Here is a 17,474-nt window from a genome sequence, read left to right on the forward strand (position 1 = left end):
GAGAGGGCAATTAAGGCATTTGGCCTGGTATGCATATTCAACGATATATAATGCACATTATTGCTTAATATCAACACGTATAATCGTATAGTTAATTAATAAAACGGTTAAATGTGACAACTATTATATATAACGGGCACAGCCATTTTGTACCATCTCAGTGAGTATGCCCTCTGGCGAGCTGGTGGTTATGTAATACTTAACGCGTCACATCAGGAATGAGCCTTAGAACTAGAGAAACACAATCTACCTGGTTTTTGCGGGATGATAAATAGTCATGCATTGCAATGTTCTGTAATAATACACATCCCAGTAAGCCAGTAAGTATATCCAGCACTATATATATTATTTTCAATACAAAATAAAATACCATTGTCAAAGTGGCTACACAACAAGTCGAAACAATTAACAATGTTTTGCTCATGCATTAACCTACGTACTGAAATGATACACGGAGTGTGTTCTTAGTTAATTGGTCTATGCTGTTAGTTGCTTCTACCTTTGATTCCTGATTGGCAGGTGTGTATTTGATTGGTAACCAGACGAGCCAATTAATTGACGCTGTCTAGACACAAAAATACATACCGGTATTGTGGAATATTACCTGTCGCCCCTAAAATTGTAATGGACATGGTTTATTACTGTAAATAGTTCTGTAAAACTATTGATTAAGTAGACTTTTCCATCTAAAACCACAGAACTGACCAATTACGTAGTCCTAAAGAAAATAAGATTATCACTTGGGTATCGTGGGTTGTCGTTTTTGCTCCAACGTAGCATATCAATAGCCGTAATAGTGTACATTTTTCCTTTGGATTATTAAACAGAGAAAAACACTATAACCCCATTTTGTTTTCCCGTTAATGCAACTTGAAATATATTTAGTTAAATAGTTTATTATATTATTATGTTATTTATGCTGCTTTCAAATCAGGTTGATCAAAGAGAAGCGCCTTGTCGAAAATTACTGCTTTTGTTTACACTGTACATACAGGAGATGGTCAGGAGCTGACGTCACTTCGCCCCAAGATATCCCACCGGACGTCACAAAAACGAAACAAAATGGCTGCCCCCAGTTAGCAGGAATAATCGTGTTTTTTTATTAACTCTAAAATTACGCGTTTTTCATTTGCTAAAGTGTTAGTATGTGTTGGTGGTCCGGGTATGCATCTTTCCAACACATAAGGCTCTTGTTGGAGTTGACTCTACCTTTAAACCTTAATTGGATATAAGCACGAAAATAAGTTGAAATGAATGAATGAATGAATCTTCTAGAGACACTAATTGTTTCACGTAAAAAATATTGAACTTTGTCCATCAATTGTAGCCTACATGTTTCTTTTAATTCTTGTTTGTCTGGTATGTATGTGCAATTTTTGTATGTCATACTCGTACGTATATGTGTACATATATGCATACTAAATTTATATTAATTTTAAACTTACCGGTAGTTACATACATGTACCAGAATCTTCATTATACATACATGTACATACAAAATATATATACTTTTTTTTTGCAGGAAGTTGCAACAAAATTAGAGTCTCAAAAAACCAGACATCCACAGCTTTTGTATGAAAGTAAACTTTATAGAATATTACATGGAGGTGTAGGAATTCCACATTGTAGGTAAGTTTTAAAAAATTATGAATAGGCATCTAGATTCATAGAGATTATTATACGAACGTATTTATATACATGTATGCATGTGTGTCATATTGATTTTACAAAATGAGTGTCAGGATTCTTGTGTATATATATATATATATATATTACTCTCGCTTTCGTTCGGATAATACATGAATCCTGACACGAGTTTCGTAAAATCAGTAAGATTCACACGTGAGTGTAATAATTTCTTCATTATCCAAAATATTATTTTCACGAATAACGAGCTAGGACCATGTCAAAACATTTCAAACGTAATAAAAAGGAGACGATGAAACAATGTCATTTTGATAAGCATTTACACTGGGAAAGCCATTTTAAGTTATGATGTCATTTTAACACAATTATGTCATTCATTGTCATGTGAAATCGTTATGACACACTTGGGTCATACTGGTTATATTTCCCTGAATATCTTGAGCTATATATGTGAATAATAAATGTATTTATTTTGTCAATGTGTTATGTACAATATACAGCTGTTTGTGTAACCTATTCAATTAACTTGCAGTGAACTTACATTTTAATTAAAGTATCTCAAACTGATACTGTAACTTGTAAATTAATTATTAAAAAAAATGAAAAATATTTTATTGCACTTTCTTTGATACTTGGTAAAGTGATTTTCAGAACATGTAATGATCGATTTACCATGGAACTGATTGGTGGTTTGCATGGATTAAATTTCTATTGACAGATTATGATGACTGATTAAAGCAGTCATAAACATATACTAGCAGATTATGACTTTTGACGTCACTCATATGACGTCACATGCATACATAGCTACATTACAAAATCTAGGTCATCGTACAATGTGGCAGAAATAACAGAAATAATAGCTTTTCCCCTTAATTCATGTAGTTACTGATGTCGGATATCTGCTTTATCCTGTTCAGGACGAATGAGAAATTCCCATTCTTACCATCACAGGATAAAGCAGATATCCAATGTCATTAACTAGTTATTCTCTATATAACCGACATGTGAATAGAACAACGATTCATGCCAATACTGTGCCCTGTATACAATGATACATACATGCATATCATAGGTTCTGAGGGTTTGACCTCAGATCAGTATGTTTCTAAATGATGACAGATCCTATATATGGTACCCAGAACATGTATGTTTGTGTACACGTAGGCATTACAGTGTAAATTGTAATTGCACAAAGTGTAACATTTTAAACATTAACTGGTTTTAAAACTGGGTTAAAGTACTCCTGTGTATGTCATTTTGTTTTTGGACAAAATTAATTGTCATGGTTATACTGTATAGTCTCTGAAAATGCCTACATAGATAAAGTTGTACAATATATTTTCCCTCAAAATCACTAAATATACATGTAATTAATACATACATGTACATATATGTATTCTATGTCTGTATGTTATTTTGTTTTTGGACAACATTAATTGTCGGGTTATTTAGTCTGTCTAAAAATGTCTACATACATACAATTTTACAACATATTTTCCTTCAAAATCACTAAATATTAATACATAATCTATATTGTTTTATTTAAAGCAAAAACAACCTGTGCATTTTTCATTAATTCATCATACATTACATGTTGTTAAATACCATGTACCTGTATGCCTACTGTGTTTATAATGCATGTAATAATATGTCACATTACAGTGAATTTACCACATGTATAGTAGCCCATTCTTATACATACATACATACTTTTTCCACATAGGTTTCCCATGTGATAAGACTCATACTGACTTTCACAGCTGATTAATTTTAGTTTCGTGTGAACCAGTCTTAGCAATAAAGTGAAGCCTTTTATAAATTTATGTAGGCCCCTATGTAGTAATATCAAATGAACATTTTTTTTTAATTTGCCTTAAAAGTGTATAGATAGATAGATAGATAGATAGATAGATAGATAGATAGATAGATAGATAGATAGATAGATAGATAGATATACATACATACATACATACATACATACATACATATATATATATATCTGTACATGTGTATATCCTGTATACTGACAGTATTACACTGCAGGTATATACTTCCACAGGCTATGTATCCTAGATCATTATATTTTACAAGGTAGTTGGGTGTTCACAGCTTGTTATTCTTCTCGTTGGTGTTTATATATAATTACTGGTTACACACAGCTGTGACTTCAGTTCTACTTGACTTAATTCTGCAGTACCCCTCCCTGTCCATTCAATATCACACATACAGCGTAATGTACTGGATCACTCGGCCATATGTGAAAAGCTTTCTGATAATGTCTAGATTTAATCAGTCATTAATTGTACATGCATGTACAATATGTACATGTGCAGGTACACTCAGAATTAACCATGTACATGTATACAGTGTGTACATGTACAGTCACAATTGCTGACAGTCACCTGTCTTAAAAGGCCATCCTTTTCTTTTCAAAATTAATTAATATATGTATACAGTGCAAGATAACCAGTATTGTGCAGCCACCTGTCTTAAGAAGCAATGTTATTTTCAAAATTAATATTTGTATAATACAAACTGACCTGTTTATTATCCAGGCACTTGACTTTAGAGATTGTCTTATTTTCAAAATTAATTAATATAAATTTGTAGAATCCAAATTGACCTGTATAATGCAGCCACCTGTCTTAAAGGCACATTCCTGAGTTTGCTGCATTGTAAGATGTTTCCAACTTATAAAATATTTCTATGATTAAACTTACATATTAAATATATTTTCTTGTTTAGAATATCATTATTTTTTGTAGGAAATAAAATGAAATTTAACCCAGTACAAATATTACAACGATCAAAACATTTTTAATAAACAGCCACTAATATTTTATGCAGAAAAATATATTTGATATTTTATTACAATCATAAAAAAAAATCGCTGTTATATATAGTTGATAACATCTTAAACACATGCAGCAAAGTCGGAAATGTCCCTTTAAGAGGCTGTTTTATTTTTAAAAATTAATATTTGTATAATACAAACTGACCTGTATTAACCAGCCACTTGCAGAGCTCGAAATAGGGGCCTAAGAATAAAAGCAGTTTAATTTTTAGACCAATACTACATGTATATAGCAGGTGAATTAAAAATTCATCTGCTAAAATTACTTTCCAAGACACATCAACTTTCTGAAATTAGTTTCTATCAGAGGCGTATCTAGGGGGGTGCAGGGGCCCACCCCCCCCTAAATTTCGTGATAGTTATAATTTTATTATATATTAATTTTCATTTTTTTTTTACCATCCCCCTCCAAACCTCCCCCAAAGTTCCCTTGGCATTCCACGTCATGTCATTGGCCCCCCCCCCCCCCCCCCCCCCCAAAATTGATTTTCTGGATCCACCACTTACTGTATAATACCCAAATCTGTTTTAGGTCAGCCATATTACATACATGTACATGCACCTGTACATGCATGCTGGATGTTTGCTTTTCAAAGTTGTGAGTCATATGTTAAATGTCACCTGTCTTCGTTGAACCACAACACATTCTGTTACATCCAGCCTCTCAAGATTTCCTGGCTGTTTAATGTGTATGGTGTTTATAGATCACAAATACTTCTATTTCGAAATGCACTGAAACAACACTTAAGTATGTTTAGACTAGCCAATGATTTTGTTTTTTAGATTTGTATAAAAAAACAACAAGGAAAAACAAACCCACCCAATTACCTGCTTGACTTGCACAATTTTTAAGTCTTACCAGTTGTTGATTACCGGTAGTTGGAGGCAAATATTATCTAATATATTAACTGCTACAGTTGTAATTAGTCATGTTCTCTAACAGTAGATTACATATGTGGTACATACATGTGTACATGTCTATGCCTCTCCAACTGTTGATTGCAAAAATTGACTAGTCAGAATAAATTAAACTTGAAATAAATTAGATTTCACTACACATACATGTGTACATACATGTATATGCAGGGTCCAATTTATGAATGAACTTTGTTTTTATTTAACAATACTACTAGAGCCCATTGATTAATTAATCATCAGCTATATTGGATGTCAAACATTTATAAAGTCTGTTTAAATGTTTTACATGGTAAACTACATGTACATTCATAAATTACAATGATTATTTATACACATGTGGTCTCTGAGTATTGACAAGGGATGGAACATAGGCCAGTGGTAAAGTGCCCGCTTGATGCGCGGTCTGTCTGGGATTTTTCTCGTTCCAGCCAGTGCACCTCAACTTGTATATCAAAGGCCATGGTATGTTCTACTCAGTCTGTGGGATGGTGCATATAAAATATCCCTTGCTGCTAATCGAAAAGAGTAGCCCATGAAGTGGCGACAGCGGGTTTCCTTTCTCCAAATATCTGTGTGGTCCATAACCATATGTCTGATGACACATTTTGTATATAACCATATGTCTGATGACATATATAACCATAAATAGTGTTGAGTGTGTCGTTAAATAAAAGATTTCCTTCCCGAGTACTGACAATGTGTGTAAACCATTCATATGCGCCATACAAAATTTAACTATAGCGGAGTGATGTGTGAGTAAAACAGTTTTATATTAATTTTAAGAAACCTGTACATGAACATCATAGAGACATTTGCAGCCACATCCATCTCCATGTAAATGTAAATTTTTAATAGGGGCTAGTAATGTTTTTTAAATCACTGATCCCATGGTTAGTGGATTTTATAAAACTTCTAGAAGCCCTGTGTAATATATAGCATGCATCATCAGCTTCAAGACAGTTTAAAGGGGTGAACTATAATTCAAATTTAGCATTTTACATTTTTTTATCTAGGTTTTTTTACAAAAAAATTACTGAGACAGTTATATATTTAATGTTTAAGATCAGTTCAACCACTTGATATTGTGCTTCATTAATGAGCTAATTCACTATTAATGACAGTTTAATAAGGTAGCAAATTGCTGAATAAGACACTTAACACTATCTGATGAAAAGCTTTTAAATGTACATTAACCTGCTTGTCAGGGAGGTGACACGGTCAGCAGTGCATTGTATTCCCGCTTGAAATGGCAATTATGTACATAAAAATAGAGGACAAATAACTTGTACTATACTGCAACCCAGCTAAATATCCAGTGAAAAGGTGAATCACAGGTGAATCTTCAGAGTGGAGTAATACATATATGTAAATTAAATTGAATATGTTGTATACTAATTTATGAAAAGACTAACTACGGTGAAACCTTTGAAACCGGACCCTCTGTAAACCAGAATTCCCTCAAAAATGGACATTTTTCACGGTCCTTTTTTAAAAAAATCAGTAAAGAATGTAACCTCACTAAACTGGATACATGTATGTCTTGAAACCAGACATTTTACTTGGTCCCAAGGGTGTCGGGTTTAGAGGGGTTTCACTGTAGTATGTTTGGTTTAATTCAGATATTATGTAACACTTGAGGGGATTGGTGGGTATATATATAGATATAGATAGATCCAAATGTTATGTTACAGTGGGTCACAAGTTATTTCTTTTTTTTTTACCTACCCTGTAAATATATGTATATGTTTTATCTTGTGAATGCTTTAAAGCCACAGCAACCATGTATAATGTACATGTAGCTAATAACTATATCTACATGTAGACTTATCAGGGCTAGCTCTGGCACTCACCAAATTCGCCAATTGTGAATTTTGAAAGCAGTTGGCAAATTTGATTTTAAGTGGGCAAAATAATTTCATATAATTGACATTTAAAAGAAAAAAATGTTTATTTCAACAATTTTTGAAGTTTAATAGACAATTTGGTGAATTTGTTCGCTCACCCAGAGTTATCCTGCGTGTACATACAATAGCAGTTATAAACATAATATTTGAACAATTAACCACTTTCTACTGAAGAGGAAACCATTAAGAACTAATTACATGTACCATACATGTACATGTATTTATCATCCATTAAAGGCTTTTCTAGGACATATCGCTGGCACTATAATTTGCGATATTCTCCGCAAGACAATGTTTTGTTATGTCACTGTGTTTCAGCGCTAAACCTACCATTAGTGATGTCACACCACTGCCATTCTGCTAGTTAACGAGTCTACCGCTGACATTCAACCCACATTACTGACATTGTTTACAACTCACAAATGAAAAGAATGATAATAGATGATAAAAAGAATACCCCCTCGTGTCTTGTGATATCATAATTTATCAGCACTCACTGATAAAAGTATAAAATCCTTGGCAAGCCTCGGATTTCATACTTTTATCAACTCATGTTGATAAATTATAATATCACAAGACACTCGGGGAGTATATATCCTCTATATAGGCATTTGTTCCTGTCGTGTCTTAGGGAAGATGAATATAAAAAATCCCTTGATGCTAATGAACTGTCCAACACTGTGGGTTTTTTCAAAATAAATGACTCCTGAAGTTACATTGTAAATGTAAATTTGTTGCATTCATTCATGAGTACTGTTTGAGAATTAATCACAAGAACTGGGATGGCTGTTTGGGGCAGGCTCATTGATGTATTGTATTATTTTATGTCAAGTGGGTCGACCTATTGCATTTTATCCCTGGCAGAACGTACCCAGTGGTAAAGTGCTCACTCGATGCACGGTTGGTCTGGGATCGATCCCCATCAGTGGGCCCATTGGGCTATTTCTCGTTCCAGCCAGTGCACCACGACTGGTATATCAAAGGCCGTGATATGTACTACCCCATCTGTGGGATGATGCATATATATAAAAGAACCCTTGCTGCTAATCTAAAAGAGTAGCCCATGAATATCTGTGTGGTTCTTAACCATATGTCTGATGTCGTATAACCGTAAATAACATGTGTTGAGTGTGTTGTTAAATAAAACATTTCCTTCCTTCCCTGTGCCTAAAAGTTTCATTTTGTGGGTGGTGATCAGTGCATACAAAAATGTCCTCACATACTAGCTTGTGACTTACATGTAACAATTATCCCATATGGTGAATTTTGGACCCAACCTACAAAATTGTAATTTGCTGCCATGTGGACATAAAGAGCAGTACCTGATACATGTATATCCTCAAAGAAGGAAATGTTTTATTTAACGACACACTCAACACATTTTATTTACAGTTATATGGCGTCGGACATATGGTTAAGGATCACGCAACAGTTATATTGAGAGAAAAAGCCTGCTGTTGCCACTTTATGGGCTACTCTTTTCAATTAGCAGCAAGGGATCTTTTATATGCACCATCCCACAGACCGGGTAGTACATACCACAGCCTTTGTTACGCCAGTTGTAGAGCACTGGCTGGAACGAGAAATAGTCCAATGGGTCCACCGACGAGGATCGAACCTAGACCGACTGCGCATCAAGCGAACGCTTTACCACTAGGCTACGTCTCGCCCCTGTATATCCTCAAGAATCATTGAGAAAATTTACAACATTACATGATCTATATCACATTTTCTGGATGAATTGATTGTGGTTTTCAGTCTCCATTATAATACCATTTTATTACAAATTTAACTATGAAAACTACAAGGCATAAATGCTTTAAACTACATGTATGTGATGTCGTTATATGTTTGTCAGACAAAGTCATTGGTTTGTGTAATCATCAAATCATTCAATAATATTGTACGTTATACCAATACATACATGTACATTATAATTTCTCAGTGAGAAATTATTATTTTTATTTCCCAGTTTTGAATGCCTGCTGGGGTAATCGATGTGCATGTATGTAATGTACAATGCATGTGTACATTGAATGGCATTATCATTTACATATGTAGATATGTTAAGATATGTATTGCTCTATAATGGCACAACATTACTTAGTGCCTTTTGAAACATTTTAACAATCGTGAAGTATTTTTGACTGTTTTGATGTTTTCCTGTTTCAGATTCTATGGCCAAGAAAAAGACTATAATGTCTTAGTTATGGATCTTTTGGGACCAAGCTTAGAAGATTTGTTTAATTTTTGTTCGCGGAAGTTTACCATGAAAACAGTGCTCATGTTAGCCGACCAGGTATGCACTGCACTGGCAGTTCGACAGCAAATATTTTCATTCTAGTTTTTTTCTTCTTTTTTTCACTTTGATCTGGGCCTAACCAAGTACACAATGTGTGCCATATTGTCTCTGCATGTATTATCCATTTGTCTTTTAACCTGTTTTCTAAAACCACAGAGTCGAGTCCAAACAAAATAACATTATAGAAAATCTTGTTTCTGATACAGAGTTCATTTTCACTGGATTTCCAGGCTTATAATTATATCCAATTAAGGTTTAAGCACACAGTCCTGGGTTGGCCTACAACCTGTCTATTTAAGGGGTTATTGGTTGGTTGTTACTGAGAGAGAAGTTGGTGGAGAGCATGGTGTTATATACATGTACAAGTACACATATGTACAAATGTATCCATGTACCTCCCCAATGAAATAATTAAAAAACGCTTTGGTTGGCCGTATCAGCTATTACATTTGACACCGACATGCAAATGAAGGCACATGTAAGTTATATAAAGAAAAATGGATGAATGTTTTACCACACCCCAGCACAAAGTAAGTTATATGAAGGTTCTAATAGACCAAATCAGTTCCTACTGCTGATAATGTTAACGTTTACTAATAAAGTGATATGAGTAGCGTATCAACACACCCAGGAAGTACAGCAATAAAAAGTGTGGCACCTCACATGTAATCTACCTGCAAGAAAATGGGGGGTCACACAAGAGATTTAATTAATGTTTTTAATAGCAATCGTAATTTTTGCTTAAAATTGCAGTTCCATTTTTTGGGGGTACCCCGCATTAGTTTCAACCTCTGATATATACTGCATAACAACTGTATAACAAATACAAGTGTATTTATTTATTGTCAATGGATAATAGTATTTGCACAAATAATCAATGTCACATGTTACTACCAATCACACCCACAGCTATTTTTACTCCGTAAATATTTGATGGTGCACCTCGAACTTTGACACGGAACTCTCTTCTTTGGTACTGTGCAATCTGAGTAACAAAAATTAAGTATTTTGTATGAAAAATTAAGAAAATAAGCCCATGTAATAATGTAAAAACACAGTGTATAAAGAGCTGTGAAAAATACAAATATCACATGTATGTAATTATGTAAACTTTAATCTTAATATATACTTGTATATTTTAAGATTAAAATTTGATATAAAAGCAAAGGGTTTTAAAAACTTTAAAACCAATCAGTTCTTGGTGATACATCATACATTAGTATGTATACACATATGTGACCGGCCTCGGTGGCATCATGGTTAGGTCATCGGTCAACAGGCTGGTAGGTACTGGGTTCGGATCCCAGTTGAGGCATGGGATTTTTAATCCAGATACTAACTCCAAACCCTGGGTAGGTGCTCCGCAAGGCTCAATGGGTAGGTGTAAACCACTTGCACCGACCAGTGATCCATAACTGGTTCAACAAAGGCCATGGTTTGTGCTATCCTGCCTGTGGGAAGCACAAATAAAAGATCTCTTGCTGCTAATCGGAAAGAGTAGCCCATGAAGTGGCGACAGCGGGTTTCCTCTCAAAATCAGTGTGGTCCTTAACCATATGTCTGATGCCATATAACCTTGAATAAAATGTGTTGAGTGCATCGTTAAATAAAACATTTCTTTCTTTCTTTTGTATACACATGTAGGTACAATCATACATTAGTATGTACATCTGTAAATACAAGAAGAAAATGGTTTATTTAATGACACACTCAACACATTTTATTTACGGTTATATTACGTCGGACATATGGTTAAGGACCACACAGATATTGAGGGAGGAAACCCGCTGTCGCTACTTCATGGGCTACGCTTTTCGATTAGCAGCAAGGGATCTTTTATATATGCACCATCCCATAGACAGGATAGCACATACCATGTAGTTACAGAGTTTGTATATTGTACAAGCTTCAACCCAGAGTTCTAGATTGAGTATAAATGAGAGCTGCTACCTGGAAGCAATAGTTCAGATGATAATATTTTGTTTGATGTAGCTGATATACACATGTATACATCATATACATGTATGTACATGTATGCATAGAACAGTGTGGTTTACCTTTATTGGATCTGTAAGTATCAAATAAAATGAATATAATGCTGTGTTTGTGTGTGTGTGTGTATAATTGTTTTTAATTTTTTTTATTTTTTTTTCAAATTAGTAATATACATGTACTTAATACAGAGGTTTAATTTGGTCACTAAATATATGCCCCAAATATTTTTCATGTGATAGGCCGATAACTGTGTAAACATGTTAATACATACATGTACATGTATTTGTTTATGTGTTATTCTATCAATAACCTTGTCATTTATGCCATTCAAACTAGTTTATTTATTATTACTACCAGTTTTTATGGGCTTTATTATTATTGTGATATATTTTTCAATAATTTGACTTTTCAACACATAGTAAATATCACTGTTTGTATGTATACATGCATATGTACCACAATGTAGGTTCGAAGGTGCCAAAAAGTGGGAGAGGTGGGGGCACACACTCAAACATATACATTTGTATATATATATATGTAAAAATATACAAAAACATCGTTGCCCCCCCCCCCCCCCCCCCCCATACTTTCTACTTCTTATGCCAGTGTGTGCAATGTATGTCAACATAATTATTAGTTGCAGATATTTGTTTTTGTTTTGAATTATCGTTAACCTTGGTGTTTGTTGTTATTGTTTGTGTAACTTGTTCCTGTATACACAGCAGTTGTTTAAATGTTAAGACCAAGTCAATAAACAGAGACTGGGATGACAAGAACTACACCATGCCCTTGGTGAAACATTATTTGATTATGCTGATGGTCAACACTGCCCAGTCTTTTTTTATATGCACTGCAGTGATCATGTGACAGCCAACAAAATGAAACAAACATCCACATACAGTAAAGTGCACTTATTTATAACAGACATGCTTAGAGCGAGCTCCTGCATAGAATGAATTAATTGTAAATATATATACACAGTGAAACCCCTCTAAACTGGACACCCTTTGGACCAAGACAAATGTCCAGTCTTAAGAAGGATCCGTTTTAGAGAGGTTAAGTTATGTCCTTATTTTTAGAAAGAGACTACAACGTCCGGTTTTGAGGGAATTCCGGTTTATAGAGGGTCCAGTCTTGAGAGGTTTCACTGTATTAATGACCAATTTATGCAACTTTGTGCAATGAACTACGTCTATAACGATCTAACTATCATATACAGGTATATGGTCCCTTACAAGTTACAGTTTGTTATAATCTTGAGTACTTTATTGTATGTCAAAAATATCTGGTGGGATGTTCGTGAACAGGACAGTTTATGTAATTAAAATTTATATTAAGATCAGGCTGGAAAATGTGACGGGTCATATATACATGTACATTGTATGTATCCCATCTCCAACCACTGATTATGAGAATTATAAATTTATTTCTATAAAAATACATATTTATATGAAGTTCATTTCCAAAACTTGATATATATATATATATCAGCTTATATGTCACTTTCAAAAAAAGGATGATTTTTCTGCGAAACAGTTTTAAGATTCGGTTTACATGTAAACGGTCTAAATCACATTTTGATGGAAATTATTGTCGTATATATTGCTAACTGATTTTTTTTTCTTCAATAATATATATATTCAGAATGTGTAGACTGTATACACGTACATACATTTGTATACATGTGTGTGTGTGTGTGTGTGTGTATGGATGGATGGATGGATGGATGCATGCATGTATAAAACTGTCTACAGACTACGTACATCAGAGAAAAACAAAATCACCAAACTACTTCACTTAAGTTGTGCATAAAAATGTACAACTTCTTGAAGTACAGTAATAAAACAAATCTATGACATTAGATATATTGACAGATTTATAGGTAGCCAGCTTTAATTATACCGTAATACGGATGACATCACACATGCTGAGCAACTTCAAAGTTACATACATGTATGTCATCATCAATCATATACCAACAAAAAATATGTCTTAATTTGTTTTCTTGAATATTTCCTACATGTATGTAACAACTTTTGACCAACAGTTATAAACCAAGATTAATACCATATATACGTAAAGTACTTTTAGAACGAACACGCTTACAACAAACTACCAGTTAGAACGAACTGATTGTAAAGTCCTGATTTTCCCCAGTATATTCATGTAGTATTAATAAATTTCAATGTATAGAACGAACTATGTATAGCAAATTAACTGTTAAAATGAACTAATTTTTTGGGTCAAAATTGTGAATTTCAGTGTAAATCAGTGCATATACAGCGAACCTATCATAACCTTTTTGTATCTTATTTCAATATTTGTAACTTGCATCAAAATGCATCAAAAACAACTATACTGATAAGATCAGTCAGTTAACGTCTGCTTGTCTATATATAGGAGATTGGTATCAATTAAGTGATTAATGTATTGAGCAATTAGTCGTCTGTTCTCACTTCACAGCTATTAATTGTGTGCTTGTTTAAGTGCCAGTATTCAACAATATGACTGACACGTGCAACTCGTTATACAGTCATTGTAATTATAGCGTTAAATAATGAGATATTTTGTTTTGAAGGTAGGTAAGGCAAATATTATGAAATGTTGAACAGTATTCAGCAGATGTGCAATCATGACAGACAGCAAATTATTACACAAGAGAAAAGTGCTTGATCTACATAGGAAAATTCCAAATTATATCAGCTATTGAATCTGGTCAAAAAATCAAAGAAAGATATATATAGCAGCCAAGTTTGTTATCCAAAGTCATTTGATTCAACGTGCTGTATTTATTTATATATTTGCTTCTATTTGTAATAATAAATGATACATTAAAAAAACCCACCCCACTAATTCTTGTGTTGATGTTGTTTAAATTTAAAAAATCCAAAATGGCTGACTTCTTGAAAAAACGGCTAACTTCAGTAAATGTTTACAACAAACTACTGCTATAACGAACTGATGTTCCTGGTCCCTTGCAGTTCATTATAAGAGTACTTTACTGTATTATTTATTAGTGTATTATATACACAGGGCTTGTAGATTATGGTAGCCCCACTCCCATGGCTAGTGTTGGGCTAGTAAATAACTACTATTGCCATGCCTGACGGCTAGTGAAAAAAAGAAGTCAAATGCTGCAGTTAAGTCTGTTTCGTAATTACGAATATCCTGCCCCCCACCATCACCAACACCACCCAATGTTAGTGTTTTTAAGCTCTGTCTCCCTTTTAGGTGACATCTGATTATAATTACTACATTGTATTAATTAGCAAAATTGTATTAACTTAAAGTAGGGCTAGTGAATTTTTAATTGTGGCTAGTAAATTTTTAAAATCACTTATCCCATTGCTAGTGGATTTTATAAAAAATTCTAGAATCCCTGTATACATAATGTTATACAGTATTAGGAATTTAAAAATGTATAATTATTATGTTCACTAGAGGTACACACAATGTTATTTTCACTAATATAGATACGGTATTGATATTAATGGTACTGAAACACACATGGGTAATATAGGCTATGTACGTTTTAAGTCAGTGTATTCATGATTCATTTTAACAGTCATCAAATTATAGTACAACTGACCCTGTATATATATATATATATATATATATATATATATATATATATATATATATATATATATATATATATATATATATATATATATATATATATAAAGCAGGCATCTCGTATATAGCCACGCGGATGGAGCTGGGGAGGGACATAACCCCCTCCCCCAATTTTATCATTTTCTTTCAAACGTTTTTTAATCAGGGTGATTAGCGACAGATTGGGCTGGTAAGAGCTACAAATGTATTCTCCACACTTTGGAAAAGAAACTTTAATTAAAAAAAAAATTCATGCAATGTTGTACTGTACATGCATGTATTATGTTCATATACATGAAGATATTAACAACAAAATTCTTACTTTTAGGACACTATTTTTAACTGTATCTCTGGATAGTCTTCCAATCTTTGTACATTATCTTGCAACATAATTATGATAATACTGTCATTCAGATCAAAATAGGAAAGTTAATAATATTTGGGAACGGCCGGTCCCAAAAGACATTGTTCAAAAAAACCCTGCAGAAAATGTGTCAGGATATAGAGCCAGAAGGGATCAATATTAGAATATATATCACATTTTGTGTTAGGCAATTTAAATTAAGTACCAGTAATTAAGGTTGTATTTGTTTCTTCTTCTTTCTTTTTTCTCTTTTTTTCTTTTGAGGGGTGTGTGTGTGTGTGAGTTCTTTTTCAACCTCATAAAAGTGAAAACTAACACTTATAGATGTAGCTAGGATGGTCCCTCCAAAATACAATTATGGCTATATCAGTCGACATATTTTGATGCTCTCTTGCTTCTTAATCTGTGCATACGGTTCTGTAAATATTTTGCTAACACAAAAAACAAAAAAAACAACAAAAAACAAAACAAAAAAGAGAAACCCAGGAAATCAATGTACATGTACTAAAGAAAAAGTGAGTCACAGCGATTGAGATAAAATATTTTTTATACAGATGGCGCAATATCTTCATGACTAAGTTATTGCTTTCAGCAAAGGGAACTGGTGTTCTGTTGCTGATCAGATTATTTAATTTGCTCCGCTGTACTCTTGTGTTGGTGCTTATGAAGCGGAATCAATCAATACACTTGTACAGACTGGCTATCCTTTGAATGTATGGTCTGTAGGTTCTGCTTATTACAAGCAATAACTGCTGTAGTGTTAATTAACACTGGCCTGAATCCCTGTGGAGTGCTATACTGTATACTAGAACATGCAATTGTATAGTACAGTTACATGTAAGTTATGGCCAAACTGTCATTAAGTTAATGTTACACATATGCGCGCACACACACACACACACACACACACACACACACACACACACACACACACACACACACACACACACACACACCTCATTACAATGACCACATTCGTCCCTGGGTCACTTTGTTGGTATATCAAATTTACCATTGTAGCGAAATTGTTGTGAGTTACTGTACCTTCTTTGCAATAAGAAAAATAACTAATTACCATCAGCAACTGAAGATTGAATACCATTTAAATAGTTAATGCATTGCAATTATTGTTAAACACAACAAATACATGTAAAATGTATATGTAATAATATATGTCTTTTCAAAAAACACATTACTAAATACATATTACGTGTATATTAATACATGTATGTATGTTTTTGACTAACAGATCCTTTTGAATGACTAAAATTACATATTAAAGCTGAAAACATTAATTAACACACTTTTGATACATCAGGGTTCATACATGTGTAGCCGTCTTTAAATTCCTTGAAAATCTTTGAGTTTGACAAAATGATTTTTAGGTCTTTGAAAGTCTTTGAATTGTAATAAAAGTTTTTAAAAGTCTTTAATTTTCATATTGTGTGCATTCTTTTATTTTATTGTTAATTTTTCTTCAATCAACGTCAATATTCTGACCTTCCTTCTGCTAGCATAGCTACATCATAACACAATACTTTTATTTACATGGTTTAACCAGCTGTCATGATGCATGGAGAAAAACCCCCAAAAACCCACAAAATTTCTTGCCATGGACAGCAACGTAAATGAATTGATTTGGTATTTTTATTGCATTCTATTGTTTTTGACCGCTGTGTAAAAGTCTTTGAAAGCCTTTGAAAATGGTAGGTAAAAAGAAAGGAATGTTTTATTTAACAACGCACTCAACACATTTTTATTTACGTGTATATGGCGTCAGACATATGGTTAAGGACCACACAGATATTGAGGTCAGAAACCTGCTTCACCATTTCATGGACTACTTTTTTCGATTAGCAGCAAAGGATCTTT

General features: G+C 33.4%; 1 protein-coding gene across 1 annotated transcript in view; it reads left to right on the plus strand.

Annotated features, from left to right (window-relative positions):
• Positions 1 to 17,474, plus strand: part of LOC121382961 (casein kinase I) — a 36,346-nt gene that overhangs the window by 7,105 nt on the left and 11,767 nt on the right. The window contains exons 2-3 of the mRNA XM_041512653.1: positions 1,523 to 1,629; positions 9,499 to 9,625. Coding sequence (XP_041368587.1) covers positions 1,523 to 1,629; positions 9,499 to 9,625 — 234 coding nt within the window. The remainder of the gene's footprint in view (positions 1 to 1,522; positions 1,630 to 9,498; positions 9,626 to 17,474) is intronic.

The sequence above is a fragment of the Gigantopelta aegis genome, chromosome 10, assembly GCF_016097555.1.
Source record: "Gigantopelta aegis isolate Gae_Host chromosome 10, Gae_host_genome, whole genome shotgun sequence".
In the NCBI taxonomy this organism is placed as follows: domain Eukaryota; kingdom Metazoa; phylum Mollusca; class Gastropoda; order Neomphalida; family Peltospiridae; genus Gigantopelta; species Gigantopelta aegis.